At 41.7% G+C, this 23,444-nt stretch overlaps 2 protein-coding genes across 2 annotated transcripts; both read right to left on the bottom strand.

Moving 5' to 3' along the window:
* Positions 1-6,479: 6,479 nt before the first annotated feature.
* Positions 6,480-16,258, bottom strand: LOC106568234 (proteinase-activated receptor 2-like). The gene is made up of 2 exons (XM_014138402.3): positions 16,092-16,258; positions 6,480-12,506 (listed from the first exon to the last, which is right to left on the bottom strand). The coding sequence occupies exons 1-2, from the start codon at positions 16,192-16,194 to the stop codon at positions 11,380-11,382; spliced, it is 1,230 nt and encodes a 409-aa protein (XP_013993877.2). The 5' UTR covers positions 16,195-16,258; the 3' UTR covers positions 6,480-11,379.
* Positions 16,259-18,931: 2,673 nt separating this feature from the next.
* Positions 18,932-22,347, bottom strand: LOC106568217 (proteinase-activated receptor 1). Its single transcript, XM_014138367.3, has 3 exons — positions 22,084-22,347; positions 19,934-20,827; positions 18,932-19,792 (listed from the first exon to the last, which is right to left on the bottom strand). Exons 1-3 carry the CDS (start codon positions 22,142-22,144, stop codon positions 19,371-19,373), a joined length of 1,377 nt encoding a protein of 458 aa, XP_013993842.1. The 5' UTR covers positions 22,145-22,347; the 3' UTR covers positions 18,932-19,370.
* Positions 22,348-23,444: the final 1,097 nt, after the last annotated feature.

Below are 23,444 nucleotides of genomic sequence, written 5' to 3'. Positions count from 1 at the left end.
TATACAGACAGGTGTTTGCCTTTCTAAATCATGTCCAATCAATTGCATTTACCAAAGGTGGATTCCAATCAAGTTGTAGAAACATCTCAAGGATGGTCATTGCACTTGAGCTCAATTTCGAGTCTCATTGCAAAGGGTCTGCATACTTATGTAAATAAGGTATTTGTTTTTTTATTTGTAATACATTTGAAAACATTTCTAAAAACCTGTTTTCACTTTGTCATTATGGGAAATTGTGTGTAGATTGATGAGGAAAACAATTTAATAAATTTTAGAATAAGGCTGTAACGTAACAAAATGTGGAAAGGAAAGGGGTCTGAATACTTTCCGAACGCAATGTACAATAATCGCCAGACAACAACAAGACTTTGTTCCAGTCCACTTGTCCCAATGCTGCATTCCAGTATATTCTAGCAGAGGGAATAGTAACAACTTGACATAGTTTTCTTACATGTTATTACATTTATAGTTTAAAATGTCAATTCCTTCTAGCTGAATTGAGGCTACAAAATCCTCAACAGTTACACTTGGAGTATTGTTATATTCTCCTAAAAGAAGAACAGCACCTTTAGGGACAGCTCTAACAACTAAACTCAGCAACAACAAAAAAGAAATGTCCTCTCACTGTCAACTGTGTTAATTTTCATCAAACTTAACATGTGTAAATATTTGTATGAACATAAGATTCAACAACAGACATAAACTGAACAAGTTCCACAGACATGTGACTAACAGAAATTGAATAATGTGTCCCTGAATAAAGGGGGGGGGGGGGGTCAAATCAAAAGTAACAGTCAGTATCTGGTGTGGCCACCAGCTGCATTAAATACTGGAGTGCATCTCCTCCTCATGGACTGCACTAGATTTGCCAGTTCTTGCTGTGAGATGTTACCCCACTCTTCCAGCAAGTTCCCGGACATTTCTGGGGGGAATGGCCCTAGCCCTCACCCTCCGATCCAACAGGTCCCAGATGTGCTCAATGGGATTGAGATCCGGGCTTTTTGCTGGCCATGGCAGAACACTGACATTCCTGTCTTGCAGGAAATCACGCACAGAATGAGCATTATGGCTCGTGGCATTGTCAGGCTGGAGCGTCATGTCAGGATGAGCCTGCAGGAAGGGTACCACATGAGGGAGGAGGAGGTCTTCCCTGTAACGCACAACGTTGAGATTGCCTGCAACCCTCCACCTCCAAATCGATCCCGCTCCAGAGTACAGGCCTCGGTGTAACGCTCATTCCTTTGACGATAAACGCGAATCCGACCATCACCCCTGGTGAGACAAAACCGCGACTTGTCAGTGAAGAGCACTTTTTGCCAGTCCTGTCTGGTCCAGCGACGATAGGTTTGTGCCCATAGGCGACGTTGTTGCCGGTGATGTCTGGTGGCGACCTGCCTTACAACAGGCCTACAAGCCCTCAGTCCAGCCTCTCTCAGCCTATTGTGGACAGTCTGAGCACTGATGGAGGGATTGTGCGTTCCTGGTGTAACTCGGGCAGTTGTTGTTGCCATCCTGTACCTGTCCCGCAGGTGTGATGTTCAGATGTACCGATCCTGTGCAGGTGTTGTTACACGTGGTCTGCCACTGCGAGGACAATCAGCTGTTTGCCCTGTCTCCCTGTAGCGCTGTCTTAGGCGTCTCGCAGTACGGACATTGCAATATATTGGCCTGGCCACATCTGCAGTCCTCATGCCTCCTTGCAGCATGCCTAAGGCACGTTCACGCAGATGAGCAGGGTCCTTGGGCATCTTTCTTTTTGTGTTTTTCAGAGTCAGTAGAGAGGCCTCTTTAGTGTCCTAAGTTTTCATAACCTTGACCTTAATTGCCTACTGTCTGTATGCTGTTAGTGTCTTAACGACCGTTCCACAGGTGCATGTTCATTAATTGTTTGTTTCATTGAACAAGCATGAGAAACAGTGTTTAAATCCTTTACAATGAAGATCTGTGAAGTTATTTGGATTTTTACTAATTATCTTTGAAAGACAGGCTCCTCAAAAAGGGATGTTTCTTTTTTTCTGAGTTTATTTGAAACTCCTCAGGAGTGAATGTAACATCATGTGTTGTCATGAATTCTGAAGAATCATATAGTCCATCATTATTCAATAATTATTAATCCCAGGTAATGCTGTTGTCAAACCAGTTCTGAAAAAACAAGGACTTGTTTTTGTATTTTATGTCTTTATTATTCCAGATTGTATATCTATATGGGGAAAAGTTGTTTGTACATAAGGTTCCAAGTTAGAAGTACTTGATTATGAAAGTTAGCAAGCTTAATAGGTCCCTTACCCACATCAAAGTTGCATTTGATTAAGAACCATCAATCTGTTGGAATATTAAATTAGGGATTATATTTCAAGTGCAATGCTTATTTCTTAAATAGTTTTGTATCCATTTGATTTTAAAGATTATATTATAGGTTTTAAAATCCAGAGCATTTAGCTCTCCCTCACCTTGGGTGCTACATTTGACCACTTTTCTTAAAAAAAATTGGTTTATTCCTCCATATGAAGTAAAATAATTTAGTATCAGCCATTTTAGTTACTGACAGAGGAACATCCAAGGCACAGGAGGTATAAACTAATCTGGACAGACCATCGGATTTTGACAAAAGTACACATCCAGATAAAGATCTCTTAATAACCAGGAGTTAAATCTCTTTCAACTTTCTCTGCAATAGGAAAGAAATTTAAGTTGGCCTTTTCTTTCTGATTTTACATACTGAGTTTAAGTCACCTCTTTTCAACGCAAATAATTCACATTTCCTAATATTCAGAGATGAAACCAGATACATGTGAAGGCATTAATACACTCAATAGCATTCCTGACTTCATTATGATCTTTCAAAAAAAAATGTGTCAGCCAATTGTGAAAATTGTCTCTCTATCTTGTATCTGAGTACCACTAAAACGATCCTTATTGATATGAATTCCATATCTCGGCAAGAACAGGTAAGTTAAAAGATCTATGGCGCCATTTTGTATAGGGATTTTCTGTAACACCCAGAATGGAAACATAGTGATCACATCTGGCATACAAACTGGTAGCTTGAGAGAGTGGTGTGTGTTGCATCAGGTTCAGGTGCTTTTCTCTTGCTCTGATTGTCTTTGTTCAGGTGGAACAGAGGAATGAAATGAAGTGGAATGGTGTTTCGGGGGATGGGACGAGGAAGACAGAAAGTAACATCTGACCTATGGTCTTAAAATCATAATGGAAATAAATCATCTAAATGGAAAAAGATCATCTAAATGAAAAGGTTTTGATGTAGAATTAATTTGGTCAACTACCTGAAATTATGAGACACAAAATTGATGAATGCGTGGATAAACATGTATTATTCAATATTTCGGCGATTCACAATGCCTCTGCATCCATTATTTATCTTTCTTCCATTCATTTTAAAGAAACTAGATGGTAACTTTACTTGTAAAGTTGTGGGGTTTGCTAAAGCTCTTTTTTTAAAGTATTTTAGTGGTAATGGAAGAAGATTTACTTTACTATTCAAAGAAAAGCAGTTACATATAGTCAAAGTTACATTTAGTAAAATAATTGGTCTCATTACTCTGATATAGTAGTCCATCAACCGTATTACTTGTTCAGTGTAAATTAGGTTTGATTTTAGTTGAATGATGATGTAATGATTAGAGTTGTAGGTTTTTATTTGGGGAGATAAATATGGTGGATCTAGTGATGACAGCTCTCAAAATATTTTTTTGTGGTCAGTAGTTGTGGTTAGTAATTGTGGCCAGTAGTTGTGTGGCTCAGTAGTTGTGGTCAGTAGTTGTGTGGTTGAGGTCAGTAGTTGTGTGATTGTGGTCAGTTGGTTAGGTCAGTAGTTGTGTTCAGTATTTGTGTGCTTGTGGTCAGTAGTTGTAGTCAGTAGCCGTGGCTATTGATGGTCAGTAGGTGTGGTCAGTTGTGGTCAGTAGTTGTGGTCAGTAGTTGTGTGGTTGTGGTCAGTAGTTGTAGTCAGTAGCCGTGGTTATTAATGGTCAGTAGGTGTGGTCAGTTGTGGCCAGTAGTTGTGTGGTTGTGGTCAGTTGGTTAGGTCAGTGGTTGTGATCAGTACTTGTATAGTTGTGGTCAGTAGGTTAGGTCAGTAGTTGTGTAGTTGTGTTCAGTATTTGTGTGCTTGTGGTCAGTAGTTGTAGCCATGGTTATTAATGGTCAGTAGGTGTGGTAAGTTGTGGTCAGTAGTTGTAGTCAGTAGCCATGGTTATTAATGGTCAGTAGGTGTGGTAAGTAGTTGTAGTCAGTAGTTGTGTGGTTGTGGTCAGTTCTGGCCAGTAGTTGTGTAGTTGTGGTCAGTAGTTGTAGTCAGTAGTTGTGTGGTTGTGGTCAGTTCTGGCCAGTAGTTGTGTAGTTGTGGTCAGTAGTTGTATGATTGTAGTCAGTGGTTGTGGTCAGGGGTTGTGGTCAGGGTCTGTAGTTGTGGTCAGTAATTTTTGTGTGGTTGTGGTCAGTAGTTGTGGTCAGCAGTTGTGATTGTGGTCAGGTCAGTAGTTGTGGTCAGTACTTGTATAGTTGTGGTCAGTAGGTTAGGTTAGTAGTTGTGTGGTTGTGGTCAGTAGGCTAGGTCAGTAGTTGTGTAGTTGTGTTCAGTATTTGTGTGCTTGTGGTCAGTAGTTGTAGTCAGTAGCTGTGGTTATTAATGGTCAGTAGGTGTGGTAAGTTGTGGTCAGTAGTTGTGGCCAGTAGTTGTGTGGTTGTGGTCAGTAGTTGTGGCCAGTAGTTGTGCTGATGTGGTCAGTAGTTGTATGATTGTGGTAAGTAGTTGTGTTGATGTGGTCAGTAGTTGTATGATTGTGGTCAGGGGTTGTGGTCAGGGTCTGTAGTTGTGTTGTTGTGGTCAGTAATTTTTGTCAGTAGTTTTGTGGTCAGCAGTTGTGTTGTTGTCAGTAGTTGTGTGGTTGTGGTCAATGTCTAAACTACAGTTGAGTGTGAAAAGTGAAAGAAGTGCGAGGAGAAGCGGTCTGATTAAATATGAAGCGAGTGAACAGACAGCTTCGCTCTACCCAATCAGAGCAGCACCCTTTTCTTTAGACAGGCAAACTACCAAGTTGAGTTATTTAGAGCATGCTCTTAAGACGAAGCTAATGAGTGTTATAAATCTAATCTTTATCAATCTAGGTCGTCCAGACCAGGAAATTATTTGAAATCTTAGCGCTAGCTGTTTGGTCTGAAACAGATCCACAAATCATGGGAATTTGTCACCCTATGAAGAGTTGTCTCCCTCCAGTTAAGGTGTTGCTAAACAAAGGGTGGCTACTTTGAAGAATCTAAAATATATTTTGATTTGTTTAACACTTTTTTGGTTACTGCATGATTCCATGTGTTACCTCCAAGATTTTATTCAAGTTGGATAATCTTTGGACGCCGACTGCAGTCGCACTATTGGAAAACATAGCTTGGACTGTAGCCTATAAAAGCCTATTCCTGCTCTTTTCCCGTGATCCATCAAACACATTTGGTGTGTCGTCATAGTGGTCTCTGACTTGTGGTCAGACTCGTTCAGGTGGCACAAACTTAAACTTGGTCCTTTTTTCAATGCTGATTTGAATGTCATTGACAAAACAGAGAAGTGTCAAAGATTTGTTTTCGTTTTCTTGTAATCCCTTAAATGTAACGGAATACATGGAATCCGTTACTCCCCAACCCTGGGTGTTGGTACTCAGCTCTGGTGAGCTCCTGCCCAAATCAAGCACTGCTTCTTATCCCTTGTGCAAATGACCTACAGCTGTGGCTGTCCCAGACTCATTTGTGCTGAGGGCCCGGAATATTTTATACAATATTGAAAATTCGCTATCACAAGCTATGGGCTGGTCCCATGTTAGGGAAGTGCTCAAAATTTCAGTTTCATAAAAAGTTACGGGAAAAGTTATTGCAGTTACTAAAACAGAAAACTTTTCATCTGAATAATATATTTTTGTTCTGCATACAGATATGATGTTTTGTCTACATTGTTGCAAAGTGGTCAAAGTAGCTGATTTGTGTCAAAAGTTGCATTGTTGCATTTACAGTAAGTAGGATGCCGGAAGTGATGTCACAATGCGTCCTTTTAGAATCTTAAGGAAATGCAATGAAAGTGAATGAAGATGGACATAAAGGACAAAGTTGAATAGTTTACAAAAGTATAAAAGATATCAAAAAGTTGTACACAAACACTATTCCAGACCAATCTGTATGTTTTAAAGTTTGAATGACGTTTCTAGCTTAAACGGTTTAGGAGTAGTAGCGTTGAGAAGAAGTAGTATAACGAAGATATTGGACATTAATAATAAGTCAGAAGTATGTGGATTTAAAGTTGGGACTCTTGCTTAGCAAGCCCTATTAATTAAACCACAAACAATACAAGATCACACACAAACAATTAGATGTATTTATTTGAAACATTTACCATACATTTTTTTGTAATGTTCTGTAACTTTATGGCACAAATACCTTTTAAAATATTTTTTTATTTTTATTATGTTATCCTCCAGAACAAATATAAGTCCCATTTAGTAAATGCAATACTTGTTTGTACTAAATAGGTATGTAGCGCCACCTGCTGTATGTAATGCAGCATGCAGGACTGTGACAAAGTGCTGTAAATGTACTTGACTTGAAGTATGTATAATTCACACCAATAGGGGGCATCACAGCACTACTTACTCTACATTAGCACCCCTAATTTGAGAAATCAAAAAGCTCTTCCATTTCTGAATCCATGGATTGTACATTCATACAAATTGACCTTCAGTAATAATGAGTATGAGCTAAAAAGTTATTGTAGTGATAATATATAGTGCATGGTGTTTCTATACAACATTGACAATGTGCATAGGCTATACATTTCACATTGCTGAGTAAATGTCTCTACATATAAACAATGGTGACAAAATAAACAAAACATTAATTCTACACTACAGGCATAGAAGTGACCTCACTCAGCTTCCGTAGAAAAGCATTTCCTTGTATTGTTCACTGTGAGCGTTTAAGAAATGGTACAATACATGATTGAACAAAGAGTATTTTGTTATTAGGTAAATCCACTTGAATTCAATAACTTTTTGATTTGAATGAAAACTTCCATACATATTTTCTCAGTACTCAGAAAGTAACTTTTTGGAACTGAATGCCAAAACATTAAAGATATAAAGGTGCTCAAAGTTGACTGTTTTGAAAACCCCACCATACAATGAGACATCCACATTGTTATCACTGGAAAAGATAAACAGTTGAGATGTATATAATTTAAAAGCTTCCAAACAGGGTTGTCAAACAATTTTTGAATACAATGTAATTTTTTTACCTTAAATGTAAATTCTAAAAGATTGTGAACTCCATTTTTTTTTAATTTTTGCTTAGAACCTAAATTTACATCTGAGGTTTTGTGTTGTGCGCGCCATCGGTTGAGACACAACATGCTCTTGAATACCGGGTGAGTGTCGTGTTTTGGCGATAAATGTACTAATATGGGAATCAGATGGACATTTTAATTTTCAAATGTTACCACTAAAATGGTTGGAGGTCCACACATTTAAGAATGCTGACTTGATTGGGAATATCTGTTGTTTTAAATTGTACTGTCATTCCTCCATAGGAAATCTATTGAAATAGAAATATAGATAATAGAATAGACATCTGTGGTAGTAATTAGAAGTTCAAATTTCAATGGTGTACCAGTAAAATGGCATTGGTCTGAAGGGATACAGTAGGTCTCTTCTATGAATTCTACTTCAATTATTTGAAAATGACACCCACCGTGTATTCAAGAACATGCGCGAATATGAAAAATATCAGAGTTTGAGTTTAGATAATTGACATTAAAGGTTAAGAAATTACCATTTTTGTTTTGGCATTCAGGTCCAAAAAGTCACTTTCTGACCACTTCTTCCATTGGCAAACAAATATGGAAAGTTTTGTTTAAATTAAAAGTGATGCTGTCAAAAAGGGATTGAATTGAAATGGATTTACCCTTTTCACAGACCATCAAACTTAATAGAAACGGCTTTGGAGACTTTAAACCTGCTTCAATAAACCAACTTCAACGGAAATATATTTAAGATAAAGATTTAAGACGTAATAGAAAGAAAAGAAAATGATCCATTGCAGTTTATTTTTCTCTTACCCTAAATGTATCTTCTTGGTAGTTGGGTGCAGGTCAGAAACAGCTTTGGTCCATGTCAATCAGACCAGCAGCTTCTTGCATGGTCTGAAACAAGGGAAATGTACAATATACATACACAGTGTACAAAACAGTAGAAACACCTGCTCTTTCCATGTCATAGACTTACCAGGTGAATATAGGTGAAAGCTACAGTATGATCCCTTATTGATGTCACCTGTTAAATCCACTTAAATCAGTGTAGATGAAGGGGAGGAGACAGGTTAAAGTATGATTTTTAAGCCTTGGGACAATTGAGACATGGATTGTGTATGTGTGCCATTCAGAGGGTGAATCGGCAAGACAAAGGATTTGAGTGCCTTTGAACGGGGTATGGTGGTACGTGCCAGGCACACTGGTTTGTGTGTCAAGAACTGCAACGCTGCTGGGGTTCTCACACTCAACAACAGAAAGGGAACCATTGCTAAATGCCACTCGGCTGACAAAGCCAAATCATTTTTGTTTTATGTAATTCTATTGAAAAATAAAACATTACACACAATCTGTTATAGACAAATGTAATATGTACAATATTTACATTTTATTTATCAGATGAGCTTCACGAGCATACGCATAGGTGATAGAAATATCATACATTCATGGTTTACAATGCTTAGTGAAAGTCTACACATCCCTTGAACAGTTTTCAAAAGGTTCTGCCTTAAAATTTAAAAAGAAAAAGGGATTATATTCTAGTTTTTTTCCCTACCGATTTACACAACCTGCTCCACATTTTCAACGTATAGGAAATGTAAAAATAAATGTAATATGAAGATGTCTTGATTGTGCAGGTCTTCACAAGTACAGCTGAAAATAATTTTAAGATTCTACCAACCCTCTGTATTTTCAAGTAATGTGGTGGCAACATCATGTTATGGGTATGCTTGTCACCGGCAGATACTGAGGAGTCTGTCAAGATCAAAAGAAAAATGAAAGGAGCAAAGCCCAGGTAAATACAGTGCATTCGGAAAGTATTTAGACCCCTTCCCTTTTTCCACATTTGGTTATCTAAAATTGATTAAATAAAAAAATACTCAATCTACACACAATACCCCATAATGACAAAGCAATAAAATGTTTTCAAATTTATAAAAAAAACAAACAGACCTTTTGCTATGAGACTTAAAATTGAGCTCAAGTACATTCTGTTTCCATTGATCATCTTTGAGATGTTTCTACAACTTGTTTGGAGTCCACCTGTAGTAAATTCAATTGATTGGACATGATTTGGAAAGTTACACACCTGTCTATATAAAAAGGTTCCACAGTTGACAGTGCATGTCAGAGCAAAAACCAAGCCATGAGGTCGAAAAAAAATTGTCCATAGAGCTCTGAGACAGGATTGTGTCGAGGCACAGAAATGGGGAAGGGTACCAAAAAAATGTCTGCAGCATTGAAGGTCCCCAAGAACACAGTGGCCTCCATCATTCTTAAATGGAAGAAGTTTGGAACCAACAAGACTTTTTACTAGAGCTGGCCGCCCGGCCAAACTGAGCAGTCGGTGGAGAAGGGCCTTGGTCAGGGAGGTGATCAAGAACCCGATGGTCACTCTGACAGAACTCCAGAGTTCCTCTGTGGAGATGGGAGAACCTTCTAGAATTCAATTGCAGCACTCCACCAATCAGGCCTTTATGGTAGAGTGGCCAGACGGAAGCCACTCCTCAGTAAAAGGCACATGATAGCCCGCTTGGAGTTTGCCAAAAGGCCCCTAAAGGACTCACAGACCAAGAGAAACAACATTCTCTGCTCTGATGAAACCAAGATTAAACTCTTTGGCCTCAATGCCAAGCATCACGTCTGGAGGAAAACTGGCACCATCCCTACGGTGAAGCATGGTGGTGGCTGCACCATGCTGTGGGAGACTAGTCAGTATCGAGGGAAAGATGAACGGAGCAAAGTACAGAGCGATCCTTGACGAAAACCTGCTCCGGAGCACTCAGGACCTCAGACTGGGGCGATGGTTCACCTTCCAACAGGACAACAACCCTAAGCACACAGCCAAAACAATGCAGGAGTGGCTTCGGGACAAGTCTCTGAATGTCCTTGAATGGACGCTCCCCATCAAACCTGACAGAGCTTGAGAGGATCTGCAGAGAAGAATGGGAGAAACTCCCAAAATACAGGTGTACCAAGCTTGTAGCGTCATACCCAAAAAGATTTCAACAAAGTACTGAGTAAAGGGTCTGAATTCTTATGTAAATTTGATATATCTTTTTTTTGTTGTTGCAAAAAATGTCTAAAAACCTGTTTTTGCTTTGTCATTATGGGGTATTGTGTGTAGATTGATGAGGTGGAAAAAAACGATTTAATCAATTTTAGAATAAGGCTGTAACATAACAAAATGTGGAAAAAGTCAAGGGGTCTAAATACTTTCCGAATGCACTATGTAGAGGAAAATCTGCCTCAGTCTTCTGAATACCTAACCCTGGGATAGGTTTGTTTTTCAGTGGGACAATTACAGAAATCTGAATAACAAGACACACCATAATGGCATTCCAAGAGGTGTTGAGTGTTTCAGAGGGGTTCAGCTTCCATCCTGACTTAAATCTGCTTGAAAATCAAAGACTATGTTTGCCTTCATCAATGATTCCCAACCAAATGCACTGAGTTTGAGCAATTGACAAAAACAATGGATATAATGTTACGCTAAGACTAGGTAGAACATTATTCAAAATAACTTTCAGCTGTAATTGCTGCCAAAGGTGCTTCCATTAAGTGTTAACTATGAGGTGTGAATACAAACAAGACATCTTGTTTATTTTTTTCAAACATTTTCAATACTTTTTCTTCCACTTTGAAAATGTCAAGCAGGTGGTGTAGAAAATGCCATAACTGTGCAAGGGGTGTGTAGACTTTCACTAGGTACTGTAGGTGAATGGCTCACTTAAAGTGAAGGGTCAGTGCAGGGAACTGAGAACTAAGTTGACAGTTTCGGAGAGCTCCGCGCTGGAACAAACTTAATGGACATCGGATTGTCTAAACGTGGAGGATGGATCAGTAACGCAGAATAAAAACAATTTGCCTCATCAGTCTTACTAACTTTTCCCTCTAAATAAAACCCCCAAAATCTCCATGTAAATATCATGTATGAGAGAAGACAAGCCAATATAACCAGCACATAATATGAAGTAGCCTGGGGTTGCATCTCAGTTTAAAATTGCACCTTTTCCATTAATAATGATGAAACAAGTCAGGTGAAAGCAACATGGCAGATGGTCACCAGCTATTCCCTTTCACCCGTCCAGTTCTTTAAAAACGTCAGTACAGCCAACTTCCACATGAGAGCCCTCCTTAACGTAGCTGCTCTGTGTGTTCCCTGAGTCTGATGTGGAGGTGGTTTTTTTCTTAAGAGCGCTGAACGAGACACTCATCCTCGCCACTGTCCTCTCACTGCGGCACCTCAGCGTGTTCTTCACGTGCTCCCTGAACTCCTCTGAGATGAAGTAGTAGATGAATGGATCCACACAGCTGTTGAGGCTGGCCAGACACAGGGTGGTGATGTAGAAGCCGTAGCCATCGTTCACTACTCCGGCCAGCAGGAGGGAGTAGTGCACCAGCAGCATGATGTTACTGGGGGTGAAACAGACCAGGAACATGACCAGCACAGTAATGATGAGCACCACAGCCTTGCGCCGATTCTTGGTGACGCTGGCGTCCGTCATGGAGTTCCTCAGGGACTTGAGCATCAGAACGTAGGCCACCACGCACACTACAGTGGGAACGACAAATCCCAGGGTTCCCATGGTCAGGAAGTAGCCGACGGCCATGCTATTCTGGCTGGGCCGGATGACGTCGTGGCAGGTGGTGATGTTGAGGTTGGTCACCTTGACTGTCTGGTCGTAGAGGTAGAGAGGGGTGGTCAGCAGCCAGACCCCCACCCAGACTGCGACCGAGACACCGATGGCTACATGGTTGTTCCTACAATCCTGGGAGAGGGGGTAAACGATGGCCCAGTAGCGCTGGACACTGATACAGGTGATGAAGAGGATGGAGCAGTACATGTTCCCATAGAAAAAGCCCACCAGGACTTTACACAGCCTCTCTCCATAGATCCAGTCGTTACCGTTGAAGTGGTAGGCGATCTTCAGAGGCGTCCAGATGACAAAGAGCAGGTCAGACAGAGCCAAGTTGGCCATGTAGATGGCGGCAGGGTGCTTCTTCTTGGTCCTGAACAGGAAGACCCAGATGGCCATGGCGTTGGTGGGCAGCCCCACAGCAAACACCACTATGTAGACAATGGGGAGGAACACAGTGGTCAGATGACTGTCCAGAACCATGAGGGCCGTCAGGGAGACCCCCACCCCCTCCATTGTCTCGTTCCCTGAGAATCCTCGGTCGTCAACGACAGCATTAAAACGCTCTGAGAAAGAGGCGAGAAACAAGGGGATTATAAACAGGGCTGTTTAAGGAACTTCCAACAATGAGGTTAGAATGTATGCCATTTGAATACAATAGACATTTGTGACTTATTTACGTCACTGTCAGGTAGATGCCTCAATTATTACTTTTTTATTGTTCATATGTAAACTATATCAAAAGTAAACATTTATTGGAAATCAACTAATAAGACGCCAGAGGGGTAAACAAAAAGTAGGAACAAGGAGAAGCTTAATGGGCAATGTCTACTTAACTCAACAACCAAAAACACATACTGTATTTAAGTGTAGCTTTCTTTATGAACCAGAAAAAGTTATTTCTGGTTATCAAAGTTAGCTGGCTAACTCATTGATCCTGCTTTGTAGTATACCCCTTAAAGTGGTCATTTTCAGTAAAAAATCTCAATAGTGTATATGATGGTGTTCCTGCATGTGGGCATTCCTTCATCTGAGTTTTTCGGGGGCGATTGACACGATCAACCAGTGTCCTAGCTAGCTAGCTACCGGTGTCACTCCCAGTCTGCTTTGTGCCGGAGTCTTCCTAGCTAGCTAGCTCACAGAGTCCTTCGCTCCCGCCTGCCGAACATCTACCCTCGCCGTTGTTAACAGAACTGCGGGAAAGCAGTGCCCGACAGGCAGGGGTGAAGGACACTGTCTACCGGTGTGCTAGCTAGCGATCTCTCCCGCCTGCTGTGTACCGAGTCCTAGCTTACTAACTAGCTAGCACCCAGGTTCCTAAACACCTGCTCTCACCCTTGTTAACAGAACTGCTGGAAAACAGTGCCTGACAGCCTGGGGCAGATGACAGTATCTACCATTGTCCTAGCTAGCTAGAAACTGTTGTTGCCTCCGTCTCTTCTTCTGTGGGGTTTATTGGAAGTTGGCGTCCAACGATATGGTGCATTATTGCTACCTGCTGTACTGGATTCGACCCCGCTATCACTGTGTACCAGAGTCCTAGCTTAAAAATGGACCAGTAGAAGTATCCTATATATAAAAAGGTATGGACACCCCTTCAAATTAGTGGATTCGGCCATTTCAGCCACACCAGTTGCTGACAGGTGTATAAAATCAAGCACACAGCCATGCAATCTCCATAGACAAACATTGCCAGCAGAATGGCCTTACTGCAGAGCTCAGTGACTTTCAATCTGGTACGGTCATAGGATGCCACCTTTCCAACAAGTCAATTTGTCAAATTTCTGGCCTGTTAGAGCTGCCCCGGTCAACTCTATGTGCTGTTATTGTGAAGTGGAAACGTCTAGAACCAACAACGGCTCATCCGTGAAGTGGTAGGGCACACAAGCTCACAGAATGGGGCTGCCGAGTCACGAAGCAAAATCATCCTTCCTCGGTAGCAACACTCACTACTGAGTTCCAAACTGCCTCTGGAAGCAACATCAGCACAATAACTGTTTGTCGGGAGCTTCATGAAGTGGGTTTCCATGGCCGAGCAGCCGCGCACAAGCCTAAGATCACCATGTGCAATGCCAAGCGTCGGCTGGAGTGTCGTAAAGCACGCCACCATTGGACTAGAGCAGTTGCAACGCGTTCTCTGGCGTGATGAATCACGCTTCACCATCTGGCAGTCCGAAAGATGAATCTGGATTTGGCGGGTGCCAGGAGAACGCTACCTGCCCCCAATGCATATTGCCAACGAATATTCGGTCTGGGGCTGTTTTTCATGGTTTGGGCTAGGCCCCTTAGTTCCAGTGAAGAGAAATCTTAACGCTACAGCATTCAATGACATTCTAGACCATTCTATGCTTCCAACATTCAAGTTTGTGGAAGGCGCATTCCTGTTTCAGTATGACATTTCCCCCGTGCACAAAGCAAGGTCCATAGAAATAGTTTGTCGAGATCGCTGTGGAAGAACTTGACTGCCCCGCACAGAGCCCTGACCTCAACCCCCATCGAAGACCTTTGGGATGAATTTGGGACGCCGACTGCGAGCCAGGCCTAATCGCCCAACATCAGTGCCCGACCTCACTAATGCTTGTGGCTGAATGGAAGCAAGTCCCCAGAGCAATGTTCCAACATCGAGTGGAAAGCCTTCCCAGATGAGTTCAGGGGGACCAACTCCATATTAATGCCATGATTTTGGAATAAGATGTTCGATGAGCAGGTGTCCACATACTTTTGGTGATGTAGTGTATAAAGAGGGATTCTAGTGTATAAAGAGGCACCCTATCAAAAACCTCGACTGAGAAAATGTGTGTCTGTGGCCGTGTTCGAGCATCAAAACCGTGATGTATCATGGGTAAAATGTGACTGACTAACTGATCTACAACTAATAAATGAGTCGTTATTGATGATGTCTGTCTGGTTAGACTGTAAACTCTCCTTCCAGACTCACATTAAGCATCTCCAATCCAAAATTACATCTAGAATCGGCTTCCTATTTCACAACAAAGCATCCTTCACTCATGCTGCCAAACATACCCTCGTAAAACTGACTATCCTACCGATCTTTGACTTCGGTGATGTAATGTACAAAATAGCCTCCAACACTCTACTCAGCAAATTGGATGCAGTCTATCACAATGCCATCTGTTTTGTCACTAAAGCCCAATATACTACACACCACTGCGACCTGTATGCTCTCGTTGGCTGGCCCTCGCTTCATATTCGTCGCCAAATCCACTGGCTCCAGGTCATCTATAAGTCTTTGCTAGGTAAAGCTCCGCCTCATCTCAGCTCACTGGTCACCATAGCAACAACCACCTGTAGCACGCGCTCCGCAGGTATATTTCACTGGTCACCCCCAAAGCCAATTCCTCTTTGGCCGCCTTTCCTTCCAGTTCTCTGCTGCCAATGACTGGAACGAATTGCAAAAATCACTGAAGCTGGAGACTTATATCTCCCTCACTAACTTTAAGCATCAGCTGTCAGAGCAGCTTACAGATCACTGCACCTGTAAATAGCCCACCCAACTACCTCATCCCCATATTGTTATTTATTTTTTGCTCCTTTGCACCCCAGTATCTCTACTTGCACATTCATCTTCTGCACATCTATCACTCCAGTGTTTAATTGCTAAATTGTAATTATTTCGCCACTACGGCCTATTTATTGCCTTACCTCCCTAATCTTACTTCATTTGCACACACTGTATATAGACTTTTCTATTGTGTTATTGACTGTACGTTTGTTCATTCCATGTTTAACTCTGTGTTGTTTGTGTCACACTGCTTTGCTTTATTTGGCCAGAACAGAATGAGAACTTGTTCTCAACTGGCCTACCTGGTTAAATAAAGGTGAAAAAAAATGCAAGGTAATTTGTAGATAAGTCAGTAAGCAGTCGCCTGCACTGTCGCTCAAATGTTGAACAAGCCCATTGCCATGTGGGATGATGACATCACTCATTGAAGTCTTGAGGGTTATAACCACACCGACATTGGAAATATCATCACATCTAGGGGTATTTCACAAACTCTGCATTCAAAGGAATCAGATCGAGGGAATCCGACACAATAAATTGTCCAAGGCAATAAAGAATATCATAACGTGTATCTGATTGCGGAAAAAACAAATAACGAGAGAAATAGAGGGAAAAGGCTTTCTCTTACCATTTTTCTGAGACAGACAGAGATCGACGCAGGCCAATAAAAATATAAGTTTCAACCAATGTGGCTGAAAACTCATGTTATCTTCCACAAAACTTTCCAACATTGATCTATCTGCGATGTATGAAGAGTGTTGAATGCTGATACACGGGTTTGTGTATTCCTTTTGTCTGTGCGACGTTGAAGTAAACGGAAAAGGTAGGGTACCACACCCCTTCCTTACATAACAGGTGGGAAGAAAAAACCTGCGTAATGTTATGACACGTGACCATTCACACCTGTGTTGTTCAGGCTGACTGCCTGAGCAGATGTAGTATGTCCAGATGTTGCCCTCAGACACTGATCTAAGGTCAGTTTTATATTTTTCCACCTAGGCTTGAAGTTGGAATTTGAGGAAGGTATATACTAATCCTAGAGCTGTGCCTAGGGGCACCTTCAATACCTGCAAAAAAACGGATGTGCAAATGTGCCTCCTTTACAAGCATAGGCCTAAGGAAATGTACAGCTCAGCACTGGGGTAGAGTAGGCCTACCAGCATGTGTAGTGGGTAGGCTAGTAAATAGTGGGATAACCTTTCAGTGGAAAGAGGAGTGTATCAAGAACATTTCCTCACAGTTAAAGAATATGATTCCCTGTCTGCTGATGTCTCCTGCCCTCTTTCTTCTCTGTCGTTATGTTCCCAGTTGCAACACAGAGCAAAGGTTTATGAGAGTAACGAGAAAGTGGTGTGTCTTGCATCAGGTCCAGTGTACTCAGGGCAGGCTCAGTGTAAGTTACAACAGTTTGATCTTTTTGTTTGACTTAGTCACTAGCATCTCTGTTTGGTCCATAAAACAGAGCAGATGGCTAGTTGCTTGAGGACTCTCGGGTGCTTTTCTCTTGCTCTGTTTTTCTTTGTACTGGTGAAACGGAGGAATGGAATGGAGAGGAATGGTGGTGATGGGAAGAAAGGACAGAGGAGGGGGCAGGAAGTAACAATCGTATCTGATCTTCAAATCATAATGGAAATAAACTATCTAAATGAAAAGGCTTTAATGTGGAATTAATTTTGTCAACTACCTTAAATTATGATGAGACAAAATTGGTGAGTCACTGCCAGTGTGTGTGTGTGCATAAACATGTATTACTCAATATTTCAGCTATTCACAATGCCTCAGTGTCCATTATTTATATTCCTTAAATTAATTTGAAAGAAATTAAACCACAAACAAAATATATATATCACACACAAAAAAAAATCAGATAGCTTTATTTGAAACATTTACCATTGTTTTTTGTAATGTTCTGTAACAGTATGGCACAAATACCTTCTTTAAGACCATTTCTTATTTTTTTCATTTAATGTTATCCTCCAGACCAAATATAAATCCCACGGAATACTTGTTGGTACTAAATAGATATGTAGCGCCACCTGCTGTATGTAATGCAACATGCAGGACTGTGACAAAGTGCTGTAAATGTACTTGACTTGAAGTATGTATAATTCACCCCAATAGGAGGTATCACAGCACTTCTTACTCTCCAAGTAGTACCGCAATACGCTATATTTCGATTGTTGAGTGCGCAAGAGTGTCTGTACGCAGCGTAGTACCTGCTCTGACGTTTTGTCTGGGTATTTCAGTAGTCAAACAGCTCTTCCAATTCTGAATGCAAGATTATACATTCACACAAATGGAACATTTAGTAATAATGAGTGTGAGCTAAAGTTATTGGAGTGATAATATACACACAGTGGTCAGTTTATTAAGGTACACCACCTCATTCACGAAAAGGCTTCGCTCCTACAGACGCCTGTATCACTGGGTGTATTGATACACCATCCAAAGTGTAATTAATAACTTCACCATGCTCAAAGGGATATTCAATGTCTGCTTTTATTATGTTTACCCATCTACCAATAGGTGCCCTTCTTTGCAAGGTATTGGAAAACCCCCCTGGTCTTTGTGGTTGAATCTGTGTTTGAAATTCACTGCTTGACTGAGGGGCCTAACAGAAGATATGTGTGGGGTACAGAGACTCATTCAAAATTCATGTTAAACACTAGTATTGCACACAGTGAGTTCCATGCAACTTGTAATGTGACTTGTTAAGCACATTTTTAGGCTTGCCATAACAAAATAATTGAATACTTATTGAATTAAAAATGAAAAGCTGAAATGTCTTGAGTCGTTTGTAAAAGTTCCTAAAAACATTGCAGCAGACGACCACACCGGGTTCCACTCCTACCAGCTAAAAACAAGAAGCGGCTTCAGTGGGCACACGATCACCAACACTGGACAATTGAGGAGTAGAAAAACATTGCCTGGTCCGACGAATTCCGGTTACTGTAGCATCATGCTGATGGCAGAGTCAGGATTTAGCGTAAGCAGCATAAGTACATGGCCCCATCCTGCCTGGTGTCAATGGTACAGGCTGGCAGCGGTGGTGTAATGGTGTGGGGAATGTTTTCCTGGCAGACATTAGGTCCCTTTATACAAATTGTGCAACCTTTCCATGCCCCAAAGAATTCCGGCTGTTCTGGAGGCTTAGAGGGGTCCGACCTGGTACAAGATGGGTGTACCTAATAAACGCCGTGGTATTTCTTTACAACATTGACAACATAGTGCATAGGCTATACATTTCACAATGCTGAGTAAATATCTCTACGGCCAGCAGGCATAGAAGTGACCTCACTCAGCTTACATCGAAAGCATTTCCTTGTATTGTTCACAGTGAGCGTTTAAGAAATGGTACAATACATGATTGAACAAAGACTCCTTTGTTATTCCCTTATCGCAGACCATCAAACTTAAAAGAAACCGCTTTGGGGAATTTAAACCTGCTTCAATAATACCAACTTCAACTTCCATGGGAAATATATTTATTTTTTATTATCCATTACATTTTCACAAACTTACATTTTCCTTTTCTCTTACCCTAAATATATATTCTTGGTACTGTAGTTGCGTACAGGTCAGAAACAACTTTGGCCCATGCAATCAGAAAAGCAGCTTCTTGCACTGTCTGAAACAACGGAAATGTATATCTCTTCTTCATATTTAGAGTTATATTATTTAGAGTCATAGCTAACCCAGACCTATGGATGAATGTCTGACTGAATTCATCATACAAGTCAAATCCATTCTTTCTCCTCAGAAATAGCCTAGCTTTGGTCCATGTCTATCTGTCAGACCAGAAGCATCTTGCACTGTCTGAAACAGTCTAAATACAGCATATACTAAATATATATTGTTAATTTTAGTCAGTGAAAAAGAAACAGCTCTCTGTGTCTCCATCCATCCATCAGACCAGGAGTTTCTTGTACTGGCTGCTGAGGCTGGCCTGGAAGGTGTCCACTTTAGTAATCCTAGTGCTGGTCCTCGTGCTTATTCTGGTCCTGGTGCTGGTCCTGGAGGAACCAGAGGACGAGGCCAGACTCTTCCTTCCCTCGGCAGATGCCTGGCATCCCAGCGCCCCCTCCAGCTGTCTCTGGCACTGGGACGAGCCAAAATAGTAGACCAAGGGGTCCAGGCAGCAGCTGATGCTCCCCAAACATAGTGACACCAGGTAGGCCACGTGGGTAGTGTCTGGCTCCCCACCCACCAGCCCAGCGATCTGGAGGTAGTGAGCGAGGAGAATGGAGTTGGTGGGTGTGAAACAGACCACGAACACCACAAGCACGGTAACTGCCATCACCACAGCCCGTGCCTTCTGCCTCGAACGGCCTAGATCAGATCAAATTACAATAGAAAATATTATTATCCTCTAATGAGAATTATTTTTTAAACAGACCTGCTGCATCAAGATTAAGAAACAGATTAGCCAAATGAAGTACATTATGTCTGGTTTCCCTGGTTTGTATTTACCTACAACACCACACGGAGCCTTGTTGAGCACCTGCACCACCCGGGAGTAACAGGTCACCATTATGAACAGCGGCAGGAAGTAGAGGGTGCAGGAGAGCGTAGGAAAGAAGAAGACGTATTGCTCCTCTAACAGCTCCAGGTCCTGGATGTCATGGCAGGTGGTGATATCCAGTGGGTTGTAGTAGACTGTCTGCTGTGAGAGGACAAGAGGCAGCGAGCCACCCACAGCCAGGATCCACATGGCGCTACAGGCTAAGGCTGCGTTTCGGGGGCTCCTCCAGGCCAGGGAGTTGATGGGGTAAGCCACTGCCAGCAGGCGGTCCACACTGACACAGGTCATGAGGAGGATGGAGCAGTACATGTTGCAGTAGAAGGCCGCAGTGACCAGGCGGCACAACCCCTCGCTGAAGCCCCAGTCATTGCCATTGTAGTGGTAGACGATCTTGAAGGGCAGCAGCAGGGCGAACAGCAGGTCGGCGGCTGCCAGGTTCAGCATGTAGATCACTGCCGGCTTCATGGGCCGGATCCGTTGGGCAAAGGTCACCATGGCAACAATGTTAAGAGGCACGCTGATGAGGAAGACGATGGTGTAAAGCGTCGGGATGAAAATGGTAGAGAGGTGGCCTGTGAGGAAGTTGTTGGCCACAACAGAGATGGTGTAAGACCAGACTTCTGTAGCATTCCTGGCAGAGCCCAGTTCCAACGGTCTCAGTCTGGACCCATTTATAAACCCAACTCTCTCTCCCGGTCCGGACACATTGTTTAATCCAACTCCAGTCCCATTACTGTCTATGTCTGTGTAGTAGTCCAATAGGTCTAGATCTATTGGCTCGTCTGTGACCGCGGACCCTTCCGTGACTAACCTCCTGGCGAAGGTCCTCACGATGGAGCTGCCTGTGGAGAAAAACAATAGAGAGACCCAAGTCAGTCACACATGGGAATAGGTGTGTGGAGCACTGCAGTCTACATTATAATAGTCATAGAGCTCAGTGTTATGGAGGACCTGAAACAGACTGTTTGAAGTTCCTATAGGATCCCTTTGAAAATGAGATGACTATAATGTGTGTCCTGAAAATGAGAGGTGCTACATGGGTATTGGAATAACTTTCTTTAAAATCTACTTTTCGTTGTTGATAAAATGCTGGTTCTGTCATGGTGTTCAAACATGGTGTTCAAAAAGACCACTTCTAAAATCCTATTGCAATACATTTCAACCTGTTTTGTTGCATCATAAAAAGGAGAGTTATTTCGGACAAGAAAAGCAAAGGATAAAATGTTGGCCTATAATAAAACTTCATAAATATCCCTCATGACTTATACTTAAAAATATAAACGCAACATGCAACAATTTCTAAGATTTTACTGAGTTACAATTCATATAAGGACATTTGTCAATTTAAATAAATTCATTAGAGCTTTATCTATGGATTTCACATGACTGGGCAGGGGTGCAGCCTCACTCCCTCAAAATGTGTGTTGTGTGACGAAACTGGACATTTTGGCGTGACCTTTTATTGTCCCCAGCACAAGGTGCACCTGTGTAATGATCATGCTAGTGTTAGCGGTGGTGCACGCTAATAGCGTTTCAATCAGGTGACGTCACTCGCTCTGAGACTTGAGGTAGTTGCGCGATGGGTAACGATGCTTCGTAGGTGTCAGTTGTTGATGTGTGCAGAGGGTCCCTGGTTTAAGCCCAGGTTGGTGCGAGGAGAGGGACAGAAGCTATACTGTTTAATCAGCTTCTTGATATACCACACCTGTTAGGTGGATGGAATATCTTGCCAAACGATACATGCTCACTAAAAGGGATGTAAACGCTTTTTTTGTGTATGGAACATTTATGGGATTTTTATTTCAGCTCATGAAACATGGGACCAATACCTTACATGTTGCGTTTATATTTTTGTTCAGTGTAGTATTTTATACTTTGGAATATGGAACTGTCTGTAAATGTTTCATGAATACTAGACTTAATACTTTATGTTGCGACGGTTATAAGTCACCGTACCACACCAAACCGCTTATAACCTAGAATGAAACTTTACCAAATAATAGTCTATGGCTATAAGTCAGGTAGGGCCTAAAAGTGTAGGCTACACATTCTTTGTATGAAATACATTTTTATCACGGATCAGGTCAATTCTACTCACCGTTAAAAACGCCAGAAGCCGCATGCACGCCTGCCAGGAATAGAAAAGCTTTAAAAAACATTCTCGCAGAACTGTAATGAAGTCCAATAAAGATGAACAGGTTTACTACCTCGCCGAACTGTAATGAAGTCCAGTAAAGATGAAAAGGTTTACTAATGTAGCCTAAAGCGTTTATTCTAGATCTGAACACGTATTATTATCAACCTGTATGTATGTATGTTTGGTCTCCTTCTCTGTTGCTGCATAGAGAACTAACTGTCGCTTTCAGGCAGTTTACGCCTCCCCAGTCCATCCGTGACGCAGAATATGGAAATTGTCCAGCGTGAGGCGCGTTCCTATCTTCTGATGTCATCACTTGGTTCAACGACTGGACTAACTTTCACATGGGTCGACAGTTAACGTTTAATGGAATTACTGAATGGAGATCAATGCTGTTTTCTTGTTAGGACAACTGTTAAATAGAAAATGTCACTTTTTTTACACTGGCGGTCCCAGTTAGTGCCTACTTTTTATTTGTATTATTATCATTAGAAGGAATGTTCGATATGAACACAGCCAGGTGCAGTACACAGTACACCTATACTCCTAGATTCTGACAAGAGGAGATAATCATATTTTTCAACAATTTCATTAAACTAAAACGCTTTTGAGATCATATGAATATTGAAGAATGCTGTTTGTCAGTTTGATATGTTTTGTTTAGTAAGGTTGTGCTTGCTGATGATAATATAAAGATGTATTTCCTCTATTTTGTGCAGATCTGACGTTGATAATGGTCAGCATCAGGAGTTTCCAGGAAATGCCCAATTGTGATCTTCAATGGACAGGAAGTCATTTGGCGAGGAATTACTTTCTGTAAAAGCAGACTACTAATGGCCTCAAGACAACAGTTGCAGCAGTCTCCTGTGGTACTGCAGAGCACATTTCTAACAATGATTAAATCAGTGGTCCAACGCTGTGGGACAACACATTATTGTATAATGTACTTGATAATGTCATTTTTAAATCAAAATGTCTGGGTTTAGTGTGATTCTTGTAAGAGCCAATTTATGCTTAATCCGAAAATGTGGTCGAGGCGCCATTGAGTTCCATAGCGCATCGCCGTGCGCCTCACATTTTGTAACAATAGGGAGGGCTCTATATACTGTAGCTCTGCATTGACATTAAGTTCTGTATATTCTCAAACTCACTTCCTTGACAACTTCCTTTGCATCAATTCCGCGCTGCTCCGCAAAGCGCAAGAAGTATGAATACCCTGACATCTGCAGAGGCCGTAAATGCTGCACAGACAATGCAGACAGCAGATTGACCATGTAGCCCTCTAAGAGGAATGCATTTGATGTTGACCTCGCTCAAGCATT

The sequence above is a fragment of the Salmo salar genome, chromosome 01 (assembly GCF_965601325.2).
Source record: "Salmo salar chromosome 01, fSalSal1, whole genome shotgun sequence".
In the NCBI taxonomy this organism is placed as follows: Eukaryota; Metazoa; Chordata; class Actinopteri; order Salmoniformes; family Salmonidae; genus Salmo; species Salmo salar.
The sequence above is the reverse complement of the archived record's forward strand: the minus strand, read 5'-3'. Positions and strand labels throughout refer to the sequence as shown.

Excerpts from the sequence above, each read along its gene's own strand:
- LOC106568234 (XM_014138402.3), bottom strand. The coding sequence starts at position 16,194 with ATGTTGGAAAGTTTTGTGGAAGATAACATGAGTTTTCAGCCACATTGG. Across the intron at positions 12,507-16,091 it reads CTGTCTGTCTCAGAAAAATG|AGCGTTTTAATGCTGTCGTT; the intron begins GTAAGAGAAAGC and ends CCTCTTTCTCAG.
- LOC106568217 (XM_014138367.3), bottom strand. The coding sequence starts at position 22,144 with ATGTTTTTTAAAGCTTTTCTATTCCTGGCAGGCGTGCATGCGGCTTCT. Across the intron at positions 20,828-22,083 it reads GGCTTCTGGCGTTTTTAACG|GCAGCTCCATCGTGAGGACC; the intron begins GTGAGTAGAATT and ends TTTTCTCCACAG. Across the intron at positions 19,793-19,933 it reads GGCTCCGTGTGGTGTTGTAG|GCCGTTCGAGGCAGAAGGCA; the intron begins GTAAATACAAAC and ends GATCTGATCTAG.